Source organism: Ixodes scapularis, unplaced genomic scaffold (assembly GCF_016920785.2).
Source record: "Ixodes scapularis isolate PalLabHiFi unplaced genomic scaffold, ASM1692078v2 PGA_scaffold20__3_contigs__length_1032517, whole genome shotgun sequence".
NCBI classification, from domain to species: Eukaryota; Metazoa; Arthropoda; class Arachnida; order Ixodida; family Ixodidae; genus Ixodes; species Ixodes scapularis.
The window spans coordinates 329,832-345,762 of NW_024609847.1; the positions used below are offsets into that span (position 1 = coordinate 329,832).

Genomic DNA, 15,931 nt, shown 5'->3' on the forward strand with positions numbered 1-15,931 from the left:
AAAAAGCTTCCTCCATTATTCTTTTACCAAATATGAAATTCTTCATAACAACAGCTTCCCTTTAGTCACAGATTGCTGAACGAGATGCAACCAGGGAACCTGAAAACAAACAAGCACAATACACAATAAGCACATGTATTTCATAACCAAAACCTGGCTGGCAAACTTGCCATATCATATTTATTAGAAAAAATTCATCACTTAAAAACCAAATCAAACAAGCTAAAAGCAAAACAATACATGGTTGTCATATAGGCCTTTGAGACGCCTGTCTGAAGAAAAAGAACTCGTAGCTGTGCAGGGCAAAGGAACCCACGGCTACATGCCATGCAAAGAAAAAGGTCCAGTGGAGTTGCAGAGACTGCAACAGTGCATGCCAGATGTCAAGGATCTCTCTGCACTTGTGGGAAACCTCGAAGTGACTGCAAGCAGCCAAGGCGTCATCAAATGCCTGCGAAGCAAGCAGGCTGTGTTAATGTCAAGATGTGCAGATCGAATCACTCGCCGAGCTAGGCCACGGCTACAAAATATGTAGGGAAATCACGCCACCGTACCTTTTCAGGGGTGTTGCAGTCAGATGTCGAGGGTTTCTCTGCACTTGTGGGAAACCTCAAAGTGACTGCAAGCAGCCAAGGCGTCGTCCAATGCCTGCGAAGCAAGCACGATGTGTTAATGTCAAGATGTGCAGAGCGAATCACTCGCCGATCTAGGCCACGGCTACAAAAATGTAGGGAAATCACGCCACCGTACCTTTTCAGGGGTGTTGCAGTCAGATGTCGAGGGTTTCTCTGCACTTGTGGGAAACCTCAAAGTGACTGCAAGCATCCAAGGCGTCGTCAAATGCCTGCGAAGCAAGCACGCTGTGTTAATGTCAAGATGTGCAGAGCGAATCACTCGCCGAGCTAGGCCACGGCTACAAAATATGTAGGGAAATCACGCCACCGCACCTTTTCAGGGGTGTTGCAGTCAGATGTCGAGGGTTTCTCTGCACTTGCGGGAAACCTCAAAATGATTGCAAGCAGCCAAGGCGTCGTCAAATGCCTGCGAAGCAAGCACGCTGTGTTAATGTCAAGATGTGCAGAGCGAATCACTCACCGAGCTAGGCCACGGCTGCAAAATATGTAGGGAAATCACGCCATTGTACCTTTTCAGGGGTGTTGCAGTCAGATGTCGAGGGTTTCTCTGCACTTGTGGGAAACCTCAAAGTGACTGCAAGCAGCCAAGGCGTCGTCAAATGCCTGCGAAGCAAGCACGATGTGTTAATGTCAAGATGTGCAGAGCGAATCACTCGCCGAGCTAGGCTACGGCTACAAAAAATGTAGGGAAATCACGCCACCGTACCTTTTCAGGGGTGTTGCAGTCAGATGTCGAGGGTTTTTCTGCACTTGTGGGAAACCTCAAAGTGACTGCAAGCAGCCAAGGCGTCGTCAAATGCCTGCGAAGCAAGCACGCTGTGTTAATGTCAAGATGTGCAGAGCGAATCACTCGCCGAGCTAGGCCACGGCTACAAAATATGTTGGGAAATCAGGCCACCGTACCTTTTCAGGGGTGTTGCAGTCAGATGTCGAGGGTTTCTCTGCACTTGTGGGAAACCTCAAAGTGACTGCAAGCAGCCAAGGCGTCGTCAAATGCCTGTGAAGCAAGCACGCTGTGTTAATGTCAAGATGTGCAGAGCGAATCACTCACCGAGCTAGGCCACGGCTACAAAATATGTAGGGAAATCACGCCACCGTACCTTTTCAGGGGTGTTGCAGTCAGATGTCGAGGGTTTCTCTGCACTTGTGGGAAACCTCACAGTGACTGCAAGCAGCCAAGGCGTCGTCAAATACCTGCGAAGCAAGCACGCTGTGTTAATGTCAAGATGTGCAGAGCGAATCACTCACCGAGCTAGGCCACGGCTACAAAATATGTAGGGAAATCACGCCACCGTACCTTTTCAGGGGTGTTGCAGTCAGATGTCGAGGGTTTCTCTGCACTTGTGGGAAACCTCAAAGTGACTGCAAGCAGCCAAGGCGTCGTCAAATGCCTGCGAAGCAAGCACGCTGTGTTAATGTCAAGATGTGCAGAGCGAATCACTCGCCGAGCTAGGCCACGGCTACAAAATATGTAAGGAAATCACGCCACCGTACCTTTTCAGGGGTGTTGCAGTCAGATGTCGAGGGTTTCTCTGCACTTGTTGGAAACCTCAAAGTGACTGCAAGCAGCCAAGGCGTCGTCAAATGCCTGCGAAGCAAGCACGCTGTGTTAATGCCAAGATGTGCAGAGCGAATCACTCACCGAGCTAGGCCACGGCTACAAAATATGTAGGAAATCACGCCACCGTACCTTTTCAGGGGTGTTGCAGTCAGATGTCGAGGGTTTCTCTGCACTTGTGGGAAACCTCAAAGTGACTGCAAGCAGCCAAGGCGTCGTCAAATGCCTGCGAAGCAAGCACGCTGTGTTAATGTCAAGATGTGCAGAGCGAATCACTCGCCGAGCTAGGCCACGGCTACAAAATATGTAGAGAACTCACGCCACCGTACCTTTTCAGGGGTGTTGCAGTCAGATGTCGAGGGTTTCTCTGCACTTGCGGGAAACCTCAAAGTGACTGCAAGCAGCCAAGGCGTCGTCAAATGCCTGCGAAGCAAGCACGCTGTGTTAATGTCAAGATGTGCAGAGCGAATCACTCACCGAGCTAGGCCACGGCTACAAAATATGTAGGGAAATCACGCCACCGTACCTTTTCAGGGGTGTTGCAGTCAGATGTCGAGGGTTTCTCTGCACTTGTGGGAAACCTCAAAGTGACTGCAAGCAGCCAAGGCGTCGTCAGATGCCTGCGAAGCAAGCACGCTGTGTTAATGTCAAGATGTGCAGAGCGAATCACTCCCCGAGCTAGGCCACGGCTACAAAATATGTAGGGAAATCACGCCACCGTACCTTTTCAGGGGTGTTGCAGTCAGATGTCGAGGGTTTCTCTCCACTTGTGGGAAACCTCAAAGTGACTGCAAGCAGCCAAGGCGTCTTCAAATGCCTGCGAAGCAAGCACGCTGTGTTAATGTCAAGATGTGCAGAGCGATTCACTCGCCGAGCTAGGCCACGGCTACAAAATATGTAAGGAAATCACGCCACCGTACCTTTTCAGGGGCGTTACCCAGGTGAAAATTTGGAACTGATTCCAGCTGCAAATGAAACTGGAACCAGTTGAACCCAGCTGGAAATTAATAGTTCCAGCTGGAATGATACTGGATCCATCTAGACCATGACCAGTTCCAGCTGGAGTGGCACTGGATCCATCTAGACTGGGACCACTTCCAGCTGGAATGGCACTGGATCCATCTGGACTGGGACCAGCTCCAGCTGGAACAGCACTGAATCCATCTGGACTGGGACCAGTTCCAGCTGGAATAGCACTGGGTCCAGCTGGGCTGCATTAATCCCAGCTGGACGGGGTGCAGTCCATCTCTGGATCCAGTTGGATCTCCAATTGGGGGTGGCAAGTCCAGCTGGACTAGGTGTTTCATGTCCACTGGATAGAAATATTATCTCACATTTGCATTGGGGACTAAAGTCAGGCACTGTATACTCGTTTTCACCTCAAGAACCGTAATAAAAAAAGGCTGACTTCTCGCAGATAATTACTATTTTCCCCTTTATATAAAGAATTAAGATATGTGTAAGTGCATTTCAGATCAAATATATGTTATTTTATCAAGACGTACACGTTTCAAACACCAAAAGTATGGCTTCTTCCTCTGACAAGCAAATATTGTAAGAACTACTTCGCGCAGCGTATGAACAATGCGCAAAACTTCCCTTTTTCTTGAGGTGAAAACGAGTATAGTCCTCTCAATCAAAGGTACAAGCTTTTGATATACTGAAAACTAATACTCAGTGCAGTAGTGGTCTCAATGTTTAAACAGGTATTGCCAGAGGCATCATTCTGCTGGGCAAATGCAACCAGTATGCGCTTTCAGACATAAAACAAATGCATGTAGGAAGCAGGTGATAATATGGAAAAGAATAATGCAGAAGGAAAACCTAAGCAACTTGTGAGAGGGAAGCAGGGAGGAGGGGGTACAAAGAAAATTAGTACCAGAAATGTGTGCTCTCCTCCATTTAATTTTATTTGGAATGTACTATCTCGCGGCAAGTGGCCATGAACCGGAAAAATGCTTGCAGATCACTGTCTTGTGCAAGTAGCTTTCATGTGTCATGAGGGTTACTAACAAATGAATGACCCATGAAGTCATCCTCTGCAAATCAAAACAATTCAAGCAGAAAACAGACACATGAGATAAACATATATGCAGGTAAAATTATTTATTGAATTCAGAGAAATAGCAGAAATGTAAACCGAAGCAGCCGAAATAAGTCTCCCTTAAAAAAACTTTCAGGTTTACTTTCATACATTGCAATGAGTTGACAAAAGGTAGCATGGGTTTGTGCAACAGGTGGTTGCACAACCACTTGTTGCACAAAGCACTGACAGACAGCACATACTGCTTGAGACAATCCACATCCATGCTACCGCAAGCAAAACAATTGTTATGACGGCCTCACGTAAGGTTTAAGACCACTCATACCTGTTAACGAGATCGCAGAAAAACGCTCTTTGTTCAAGCTGCATGAATATGCATGGCATCATAGTCATGTCAACTTTGTACAGTTTATACTGGGGTCGCTTGGTTGCAGCCTTGATGTGCAGGGTACCTTGGAGGCTGCTCACATAATAGACATGCGAAGAAATAAACAGCTCAGATGTCAGTTCTCCACCAGCAACCTCAATGATGTGGTCTATCTTAGCGTATGTGCCATCTGCTAGTCTGATACCCCTGCAGTCTGTTTTTGTCTGCCTCTCATAGCTGCTACTGTGGAAGGAAACATTATGAATTGACATTCTGTCATACTCTGCAACTGTGGCAGGTCCAGTGTGTGCAACAGAATCAAGAACAAACTTCTTCAGAGATTCACCCACAGATTTTGGCTTTCCCAATGGCAGTGGCAAATTCCTCAGTGATGGCGTGCTGTTTTTTCTAGAAATACAGCCGAGAGTGACGTCAGCTGCCAGAGTCTTGTATGCAGTAATGCTATCCTTCAGCATCAACCGTGACATGATTTGAATGGGGACACCGTTTGCAGAAGTTGCTAGCTTGAGAAGCCTACCCATGTTGGTCTCGAAAGAGAAACAGGAATGAGCCCAGAGCGGGTCAAACATTACAACACACTTCGGCAAGTGAAGGAGCTGATGTATGTTGTAAGTCATCTGCTGTTGTGTGTAAAGAAACTGCATCTTAGCAACAAATTCTACTAAGCACCCAGTGCTCCTATCCACGTCTTCCTGTGTCACTTTGTCTTTTAGCAAGCTGAAGATGCCTGTCACAAGTAGGCACAAGTGCTCCAAGAAACACTCAGGCAGGATTCCTTGTAAGCAAGGCACACTGAAATACAACAGCCAGTGTTGCCACTCTGCAGCTTTCCAATATTTTCTAAGTGTTAATGACCTTGGAAGTCTGGTGAAGATTTGTGGCGGTCTAATGCTGCAGAGTCGGCCGTCAACTAGAGCTACGGTTCCTGGTTCGCCAATGTAGTATGACTCTCCAGGAGTTGCGAGCCATAGCTCGGTCAGCTGCTTTGCAACCCCAAGCAGTACACAATGCATAAAGTCGGGACTAAACGACCACACAATGTCAAATCCTTTGACGTTGACTAAGGGAGACAACCCCCTTGCTCCCTGTATGCGAGTTCCTTGCTCAGAGGCAGCCGCCATGTCCTTGATCATGCCCTCGTGTGTTCTTTCCTGTGATGGCCCGCCATCCACCGGGTACTTTACAGTCCCTATAACAAACAAGAAATTTTTATAAATTGTGATGTCACTTATTGTCATATTAAAAGAAAACTAAAACACTTCTTGAAAAAAAGAGTGAGAAGTGAATTATGGCGTATTTTTATCCAGTGAATCTGAATGTTCCGTTCGGTTTCCTGGAAGACGTAACTAAACATGAGAAAACACGAAAAACCTCCGACCAGTCGTGACGTCATGCTAAGATATGTCGCTCGTGTGGGCAGGGCATGCAACTGCAAGCTTGCAAGGTATATTCCCCCACACTGATACCAGTCGTGATGTCTCTGACCTTGTTGTGTGGATATTTAGACAGCGTGTAGTTGGTTAGCCATTTCAAAGTTGTGACAAGTCACTCGAAGTAGATGAGAAATTTAGCCAGTGCGGTACAACCGCTAGCCTGGGATCTTTAACATGCACCACGCAGTAGTGGTACACAACCGCACGCCGGTATGATGCTCATCCAGATCGAAACGGGCAGGGGTGGGGATTGAACCCAGGATCCCGGGGTACTGCAGTGCGAGCTTTCGCTCCACGTTTTCCTAGCTGGTGTGCGCTAGCCCAATTGGGCACTGATCTCCCGTCTCTGACCTTTCTGAAAGAAAAAAAAAACAAGAGTATGCGTGCCTAGCTTCGATAGGCTCGGAAAATGCGCGAGAACCTATTCCGAAAACTCCTAGTATGACGTCACGCACCTAAGAGGAGGGGCTTCAGTGGTGTTATGAAAATTAATTTCTGCAGCCTCCATGCACCAAAAAGAAAAATAATTTCGATATTTGTGATCCTGGAGGCTCAATCAACACAATTTAAGCGTTTTTTCCCTCAAATACAGAACCGCTTCAGTTTTCCTTCAAGCATGAGATGCTATTAGGTACAAAACTGTGCGTCTGTATGGAAAATGTTTTTAACTTTTTGGTTCCACTCATCCTGCCTTTCTCTACATAGTACTTCTGTGCACCCGAAGGGCATTTCTTAGTCATCTACATTTCACACAGGCATCTCTCAAAAGTGTTTACCTTCAAGATAGCGTAGAGTGCAGGTTTGTAATACTTTATTAGGGAAGTTCATAACCAAGTGAAAGGTTGTATTAAACTCCAATTAATCATGCTAAGTTGGCTGTGTAATAATAAATGTCAACAATTACACTGCAAAGGCCTCTAGACACTGAAGTAAGACAGCGTTTCCTATTCTCAATATTAAGGTGGCGATGCAGGCGAGTCGTTCATGACTTAAGAAATTAGGAACGGTGCGGAAAAAGAAGAGGACAGTGAGAGTAGAGCACAGGATGAGCGCTGAAAAACGGCTCAAACAAGAAAAACACCACAAAGCGAACCAACGCCTTAACGTAACGCCGTAATAGTTACAACGCGTGTTGGCTTTGGGGTGTTTTTCTTGTTTGAGCCGTTTTTAATAAAACTTCACGTGGTAGTCGGCGCTCGTCCTTTGCTCTACTCTCGTTGTCCTCGCCTCTTTGCGCACTGTACTTAATTTCTTATCTCAATAAGTGGTCTTAGCAATGGCGTCACGAGGGTCAGCGGCACCCGGGGCAGTAGCTTGCCGCGACCTCCCCCCCCCCCCCCCCCCTTTGTGACGCGACTGGGTCTTAGTACATGTGAACAGCACCCGCTAAGTACTAGGAGTGTTCACTCCGATCAAAAATGATCCAGACACTTGCCTCCAACGCAGACTCCAGGGTGGTAACACCAGTTGCATCCAAAGTATACGTTGTACTGGGTCGACTCCTGCATAGCAGCCCTCGCAGGAGCGTCAGCACAACAGCAAATGCAGAACACCTGTATGTGTTGATAAGAATGTTACCATTATAACACTGTGAAAGTCATTGTTTCAGTAAGATTTGAATGCAATTGGCAGGGCAGTAATATAGCTCCTTACCTTTGAATTAACTACTTCATCCTCAGTCTTCCAGTTAATTCCGCCATTGTTCAGAGTTTGCAGTCCATCGGCAAAAGCTTGGAGCAGCATGGTCATGTTGGGTTTGGTTGCCCCATACCAAAGTACTGGCATCAGCACATTGTTAAAACGGAGCAGTGGTGGCAGCTCGTTGATACTAAGTTGAACGGGCCAAATGGAATATTTGGAGGATTTAAACATGGGGCTGCCATCCGAGTTGACCGTCACTGTGAAGTCCATGTCTGCCATACCCAAATCTTGTCTTTTCTTGCGATACAGTGCACCATCAGTTATGTCATTCATGGACACGTTCGAAGGTTCTGATGCGATTTTGTTCAGGTTTGTATGTAAAGCTGAACCGACTTTCTTGCTGGCAAGAAGTGATGCTAGCTGCTTCTCTACTGGCATGCTTACGAAAAAACGGCCATCTCTGACGAGTTGTGGTCCTCTGTAATGCTGCTCGCAGATGGAGCACTTGACGTTTACATTCTTCCTTTTGGAAAGTTCTCCAGAACATTTCGCAACGATCGTCATGCAGTGAGGGCAGTAGAAGTGAAATGTAATTTCTGACATACTTATTCCACAAAACTTCTGAAACAAATACTTGCTTTCGGGAAAAGCCTTAGCTTGCACAAGTTTGTTGACTAGCTTAAGCAACTGCTCTGTATCCGAGTATGACAGGCCTATTGTCAACGCATAGTCCATGACCATCATGAAGGCATCCCCCAGGGTTAAGGGGCCAGATGGAATGAAGGGAACACTGAACTGTTCTTGGTTTTTTCGAAACCATTCTCCTAGATCCTCAAAAACATGGTCTTCATTTGGATCATCTTGTGCGTCCACAGGATGATTCGCAGAGGCTTCGTCCAGAGTAGCCGAATCGTCTAAGTTCTCCTGCGGCTCAGGAGTCAAAGGTGCCGTCGATGGTATGTCACGCGCTGGAGGAACACATTCATCCAGTGATGCTCAATTTTCCGTGGAAACTTCAGTCGTGCTGTGAGAATCTCGTAGCAAACGAGACAGGGTGGATCTTGGAATTTTGCCGCCTTTAGGCTCCAAATAAATCTTGCGTTTCACTGCCTGTTTAGGAGCATTCGTTTCGGAAAACTGCCCTGCATCAGCGGCGTTGGCAAACATCATTTCATAAAACTGCCCCGTATTAGCGGAGTTGACAAACGCAAACGTTTTTGTACAACACTCCCACCGCCATCACTGTTCCGTCTTGCGCGTCTTGTCATGCGGCCATTTTGTTTACAATGTTGTAAGGCCACTTGTCTCAATCGACTTAACACACTTTGCTTTCAAAAAAATGATAAAAATATATTAACAGAAGCCTAGAAAAACAAAAACAATATAATCCGCCGATTTTTAAAATTGTTTTAGAGCATAGCGTTCGGAATCGCCAAATATTGTGGCACCGAAATACATTATCAAATCGTGCTTTTGTTTTTACAAACGCAAAGCCGAAGCCCGAGAGAACATTAATTGCAATCCAAATCCAATCCGCACAGCTCGTTCCATTGTTGATTCGCACGTGAGCAAGCGCCGCAAGTTGATTTCTACAGTAGTTTTTAATCTTTTGAGAGCAGTTCCAAGACCAGAATGTACGCACTAGCCCGGTTCGTGGATGACAACGATAACCGCTTTCACACTGTCCCCTGTTCTGACATTCAGAATTTTAAGCCTAAGAACGAAAGAGACTTTAACAGCAAAAAAATTTACACATGTTCCTGGCTGGACGAGGCAGAACCAAACAACACAGGAAACTATCCTATCCAAATTCTCCTGCTGGCACGTATGTATATTTTTATTCATGTATAGCATGTATGTGTATAGAGCGTGTCATCTTTCAGAGCCCGACGCCGATGGCATCGCGGTCTTGGCATCTGTTGTATGACGTACATGTGCTACATTCTAAAGTTAGTTTACACCATCTCTGCGCGCATACGTTAATATGCCTAAACGTGCGTGAGCGAACCACGTGCGTGAATGGGCCAGAATGTGCGTGCACGAACGTGCATGTGCTAACGGCGTTCGAAGCGAGCTCCTGCGTGGCCGAGTGGCTAGCGTGCTTCGCTTTCGTGCGGAGGCCCCGGTCTCAATTCCTGGAAACGGCGCGTCTTTTATTTATTAATTTTTTTGTTTGTCGAAAGTGCAGTTGCACGCGCGTCGCCGAGCGAGCGAGCGCGTGCATGGCCGAGCGACTACCGTGCTTGGCTTTCGTGCTCCGCGCAAAAAGCCGCACGGTTCAGTTCCCAAGAGCAGCGCGTCTTTTTGTTTTTTTTTGTTTCCAATTTAGCATTTTTGCAATTTCGAGAAGATCGAAGTACGAATGTTTTACGTGCCGAACGATCTACGCCGAATGTTCCTGAAACTCACACGGGTACCGTGTAAGTTTCTTAGAACTTACCAACTTAGAAGTTGGTATAAGTGAGGGAAAATTCTCTTACAATGACGAAGCCTTTGTAAACACGACCTGTAATTGCCAGCTTTAAAAAAATATCAAATTTACAAAGGGTTGCTGGACACAGTGGTTTATAAGCTTTTTCTTTATTTTTTTTAACACACAATTGTGGTTTGTGGCACAATTATCACCTGGAGAATGTCAGAAAATCATCTTTGGGCATGTCACACAGCTGATGAAACATTTCTTATATTCTACATACTCTGAGCTCTTTTGGCTGACTTAAAACCGTTCATTACTAGTAAGAGTCATATATTAATGTTTCTTTCGTATACTTGCCCTTGTCGCAGAGACTGAAGCCGAGCTCAATCGACAAAGAGAGATTACAAGAGTCAAGATTCCTCGCCTGAATGACTCTGACAAAAGTGAGGAGGAAGACGATTTGGGGGTACTGAGGACGAAGGACAAACATGTGAGCCTTCCACATTTGAAGCAATGTAGAAAACTGCATTTTAGCCTGAAGCTATATGTAAAGTAACTTTTTGTTCAACAAGAAGTGCACAATTTGTTTTTGTTTGCACCGCCAAAACCAGCACGCTCCCAGCAGGACCATGATAGTTTTGGCTGTTCCTTATTAGCATGGAAACACAGGCTATGAATGTGCTTTTGATGCACTGCCGAACTTTGTGTGGAGGACAGGACGTACGGTGACAAACAAGAGACAAGCCCCGCACTCCTGATTTTATGAGCGGCATGTTGCCAAATAAAAATTTATTCTTAAAAATGGTGAACTCGCATTCTTTTTTATGGTCTATTAACATTCTACCTACTTTTTATGTCAAGGAATTGAAGAAAAAGTAGTCACACCAGGCACTGGCAAAAAAACAACAGTTTGACAACATCCTCATACAACATCTTAAGCACTCCAGGAAGGAGAACACGGCGGCAGGAGCTTCCAACGTGTCTGGCAAGCATGGAGTAAGTATATTAGTTGTTTTTTTTGTGGCAAAAGTATTACACTAATCTGAGTGAAAGCTAAGCAATGAATGCTGGTAATGCATTAAATTGAACAGGAAGAGTGCTTATTTATCCACCTTTCCATCAAAATCCTTGCCAACAACTGGTGCTAACATATGCAATTTTTTTAAAATGGCAGGCCAAGAAGATTTCCATCGAGACGTCAGACTCTGACGAGGAAGTCATCCCTGCAAGCCAGGCCAAAATGCAGGTGAAAATGGCAAGCAGGGATGCCAAACACTGGCAAAAAAAATATGAACTCTCTCAACAAGAAGTGGGTCTACTCCGCGGGTAGATTGCCTACCTTGAGGCAACTGTCGACTCAAGATTATTTTCTCGTAAGTACCTGTCCTGCACGAGTATACATACACCTCTTCATTGTGACATATGTGCACGGCCCATATGTGTGAAATATATGGAATCAATGTTCAGCATTTTAGCCATTGGATAATCAGCCATACACATAAGCATATCTGAACATCAACATGACGAGTTAGTTTTCTAGTTGCTTTGGCATCCAAGACAGGAATGTATAAATTTGTGCTTTAAGCAAAAAAAAAGACAATTTGTTAAAGTCATCGCAATAGATTCACAGTATATTTCTTTCTATAAAAGCGTCTAAGGGCGCATTAATTGCTGTGTTGGTGAGTCTGGTAAGCGCATTTTCTGGCTCGCTACAGTTGCAAGTATGTGCTTGCCGGACTGATTACCGTAAATAGTGGAGTTGTCTACAGTGCTACTGGCATTCTGCTTTGTTTGGTTTGGTAGCTGATAAATAAAAAAGTTATATTCTTAAGCAGTGTTCGAATTATAAATATGCATTTATAAGGTAGAAATGTAATTATGCAACTTTTTTCCTTCCAGTTCAACCTGTGCTGGAGCAAATAGTTCGTCAACATCAAGGTATTGTATAAGAAATGTTTTTCGTGGTGCAATGGCTGATGTTGAGCAGTATGTTAAACTAACTACTTATGAGCTTAAGAAAGTACTGATACTTCTCTCTTTGCTACTTCACCCTGAGCTAGAGAAATTCAAGTTGTATAAGAAGTGTGACATCTGCACTAATTGCGCCGTTTTGATACAAACCCAATTTTCTGCGCCTATTTGCTCCAAAAACGCAAAATCGGTCGAAATTGTGCCACACTGCACCAAAGTAACCAAAAAAAAAGTTTGCGGCGACGCTAGATTTAGCGAAAACCAGAGCTTGGTTGGCAACATACAACCGTCGTAGTAAAGTACACGGCACGGGTTCAGGGTGGTGCAAGAAACCACCGTATTTAAAGATTTAAGCTGTAGTACCCTTCTATACCTATGATACGTAATCTTTTCCCGATTTTCCTACTGCTTTCCGGTGTCATTTGTGACTGCATGCTAACGGTGCGCTGTCACGCGATCTCGCTGTCTGGCCGTGGGAGGTATGATGCACAGGCTATCAAGATGAGCAAACATAAGTATTCTTTTCGTTTTGAAAGTAAACCTTTTCTAAAAAGTGCTATTGAGCGCCTCCATTGTGTAATTGTTTATTCGTGTCCGTAATCTCGTCCAAATGGACTTCGCCGTGAGTATCACACACGTGCTTCCAGTGCGTGAGCAATCGAATAAATAGGTCAGATATTTAGCGTGCATGTGGTGCTCATAGATTTTCTACCAATTCACTATTTACCTTGTGACTCACTTTTGTGGGGAGTCTTTTTTTCCATCTGCACATGCTTTCTACGAGCGTCCAATTGACGTCTGGTTGTTGTAAACCATACTTCTCTGTTCATGCTCTTGAATCACCGCTTTAAAAAGTTTTGCACTACAATTGCGCTTTGCCACCAGTTCGTATAAGCTTGAGGTATCTGATGCCCACCTAAATTTGCTGCAAGCCTGTGTTCCCTGTCCTCATCTATGTGCATAAAACTCTCGTTTGCCTTTTGCGTTTTTATTTTATTTTTTATCGGTGCATATTGGCGCTGATGACTTATTGAAACCACGGTGGACAAAAATAATGATTAAAAAAAGAAAAATTTGATTTATGTGATTTATATCAGATCTTTTATGATTTTAATTTCTGATAAGCTGCTCTAACATTTTCTGCTCCTAATCTGCTCCAAACTACAGACTTTTCTGCTCTGAAGTTGCTCCGAAATGCATAAACTGGTGCTCCAAAAGAAAAATTTTGTGCTCCTAAGCTGCTCCAAAATCCAGATTTTTCTGCTCGAAAAATTGCTCCAAAACCTGTTTCACCTGTCTCACCCCTGCATAGTGCAATGGTTTACATCACTATTTGTGAATACTAGGTGGCAGCGACATCCAGGTTGCCAGCTTAAGTAAAGTTGATGCGGCAGGGCAAGCCAGGCAGCTGCCCGGGATGTCGCAAGCACAGACGAGCTCCAGCAAGGCAGATGCAGCAGGGCAAGCCAGGCAACACCCAAGGCAGTTGCTTGAGGTGCCACAAGAGCGTGCGAGTGCCGGTTAGCTAATCATTTATCTTGCTCGACAAAAAGATTGTTGAATTCATTTGCTCTTGACTTGTTCTCCAGTGCAGCAAATCAAGCATTTTTGTATTAATCTTTTTCTCTATGTATCCAAGCCAAACAAGTGCCAGCTGTAGCAGCCATGGACAATGGAGGTAACTAATCAAATCTTTTGACGACCACAAAACTGTTCAGATACTTAATTGATAAAGCCTTCCTTAAGATAATTCAATAATTTTCGAATCGACAGACGAACTGCAACATGCTGAACAAGCTGACTCGCCAGTGCCGGATGATCAACCAGCACAGCCAGGAGACTTTGCAGCCTGCATGGATGGACCTGTAAGTCTCTTCATTGTCCAACTTCAGCATTCGTATTAATGCGAAAGCATTAACTGTCCCATGGAGGAAGCCGAAATTATCAGCTTTGAAGCCGTAAATTCCCCTCTCCCAAGTGAAGCCACAATCTGAAGTCCTCTAGCTTTGAAGCCGCGCAAAAAGCTACACAAAACGGCAGCGAAATGAAGCCAAAATCTCAGAGATGGGGCCGTTGCGCATCAATTTCAACAAGCGCCACCCCACAGCGCTGCGCTGCCAGCATGCCTGTAAGCGAACAGATTCCTTTTACAGGCATGCTGGCAGCGCAGCCGATGTCAGCACGACGCAGCCACTTCACGAGGGCGCGCGCAAGAACGACATTCATGCTTGCACATTCGCAACTCATAAGTGCTTAGGTGTACCTCGAGACTTTTTGTTTGCAAGGATGTGGAGAGGAGAGCCATTCACATTTCATAGAGAAATTTTCTCAAGAACACCTTTTATAGCAATTTTTGTAATTGTATGCTGCTCCTTTGTGGATACCCGTATTGAAACCTTTGTATAGGTTGTTTTCATAAACTTCCTAAACAAGAATATGATGAAAAATTAGCGCACAAAAAGACAAGGACAGGAACGGAACACATGAGACAAACAAGCAGTGTTCCGTTCCTTTCCTTGTCGTAGTCTTTTTGTGCGCTATTTTTTTCATCATGTTCAACCAGTGCCAACTTGCCCAGCTTTACCACCTTCCTAAAAAAAATAATAGGTTCTCAATATTTTATGTAAACTTAGTGTGCTTCAAACCTCGTGTAATGTATGTTTCCTGAAGCCTCAGTTACGTACGGCCCTGGCTAAATTGGTCACCTACTGTGTGAACCAGTATCTCCAAACCTCGCAGTGTACAAACACTTGAAGGCTACTTTTTTGTCTGACATTGAGGTTATTCCCTTTTTGCAGTTCCACCTGACAAGGGGGCATTATATTTCGATGGAGAGCGCTAAAAAAATTGACAAAAATAAGAAGCCCACCATTGTCATAAAGGATGCCGCACAAGGTATTTGGGGCAAGAAGGTGCTTCAGCAAAGGACACTCAGCGGGGCCGTGGGCCCCACTAAGCGGCACCTGGGGGACCTGGCTCGAAAGCAGCTGACCCCGGAGAAAATCTCGGTAGTGGCAGGTAATTAAGCTTCATCTGTTTTCTATGAATCAGTCGTAACTAGTGAAGTTTGTTTCAACTTAATATTGCAGACACCTTGAGGTACTGGGGTGAAAAGAAGAAGATTGACGTCACGGAGGCCCTAAAGAACATGAACGCGATCCTGAGCGAAAAAATTCAAGATGCGCGAAGGAAAGACTGCCCCTAGGACCAGGAGGTGGCTCAGCATAGTTGTCATGAGAGCTGATGGTTGCAATAAATATGAAAAGTAACAATGGCTTTGATTGACTCTATCTACATGCACAAAGTATTGATCTGGGAACTCTAAAGGTCCAAACTATGTGCATACAACTTGGCCAAGCTGGCAGGGCGCATATTGTTAGAGCGTATGAATGTGTAGGCATTGCAGTTTGAAATTGGGGGGGGGGGGGGGAGGGGGGGGGACAATTGTGTACGCGCAGGCAAAGCAGCCCTCGCAACGGCGCTCACGCCGGTTTGGCTGGCTCGTGAGGTAGACGCTGCCGCCATACACATAAGCAGCGGTTACAACAATATTCTGAGGCATCAGTGGCAGTGCCAATCGAGCAAGCAGTCTAAAAAATAGAGTATGTCAATCATTTGTTCCTTGCTGGAGCAAGCTTCCAAAGCCTTCATTTGGCACCGCGAAACTGCTTGGAGTTAGTTGGGAACAAATTCTACAGTGCAAAGAGAACCCGCGCCTTCCTCTGACGTCACTTTTTCTTTTTTGCTAGTAGAGACTTTTAGTTAGAAAAACATGGTGAGGACCAAAATTAGAAATTCAATAAATTTTCAAGAAAAAGATATTTTGACGTAATTTCGGGTACTAT

General features: G+C 45.1%; 2 protein-coding genes and 1 pseudogene across 2 annotated transcripts; 1 reads left to right on the forward strand and 2 right to left on the reverse strand.

Annotated features, from left to right (window-relative positions):
- Positions 1-4,377: 4,377 nt before the first annotated feature.
- Positions 4,378-5,863, reverse strand: LOC8043512. Its single transcript, XM_040223337.2, has one exon. The coding sequence runs from the start codon at positions 5,861-5,863 to the stop codon at positions 4,547-4,549; it is 1,317 nt and encodes a 438-aa protein (XP_040079271.1). The 3' UTR covers positions 4,378-4,546.
- A 1,607-nt stretch (positions 5,864-7,470) lies between these two features.
- On the reverse strand, positions 7,471-8,866 carry LOC115318691. The gene is made up of 3 exons (XM_042291078.1): positions 8,800-8,866; positions 7,712-8,694; positions 7,471-7,611 (listed from the first exon to the last, which is right to left on the reverse strand). Exons 1-3 carry the CDS (start codon positions 8,864-8,866, stop codon positions 7,471-7,473), a joined length of 1,191 nt encoding a protein of 396 aa, XP_042147012.1.
- A 1,906-nt stretch (positions 8,867-10,772) lies between these two features.
- On the forward strand, positions 10,773-15,410 carry LOC115317022 (annotated as a pseudogene).
- Positions 15,411-15,931: the final 521 nt, after the last annotated feature.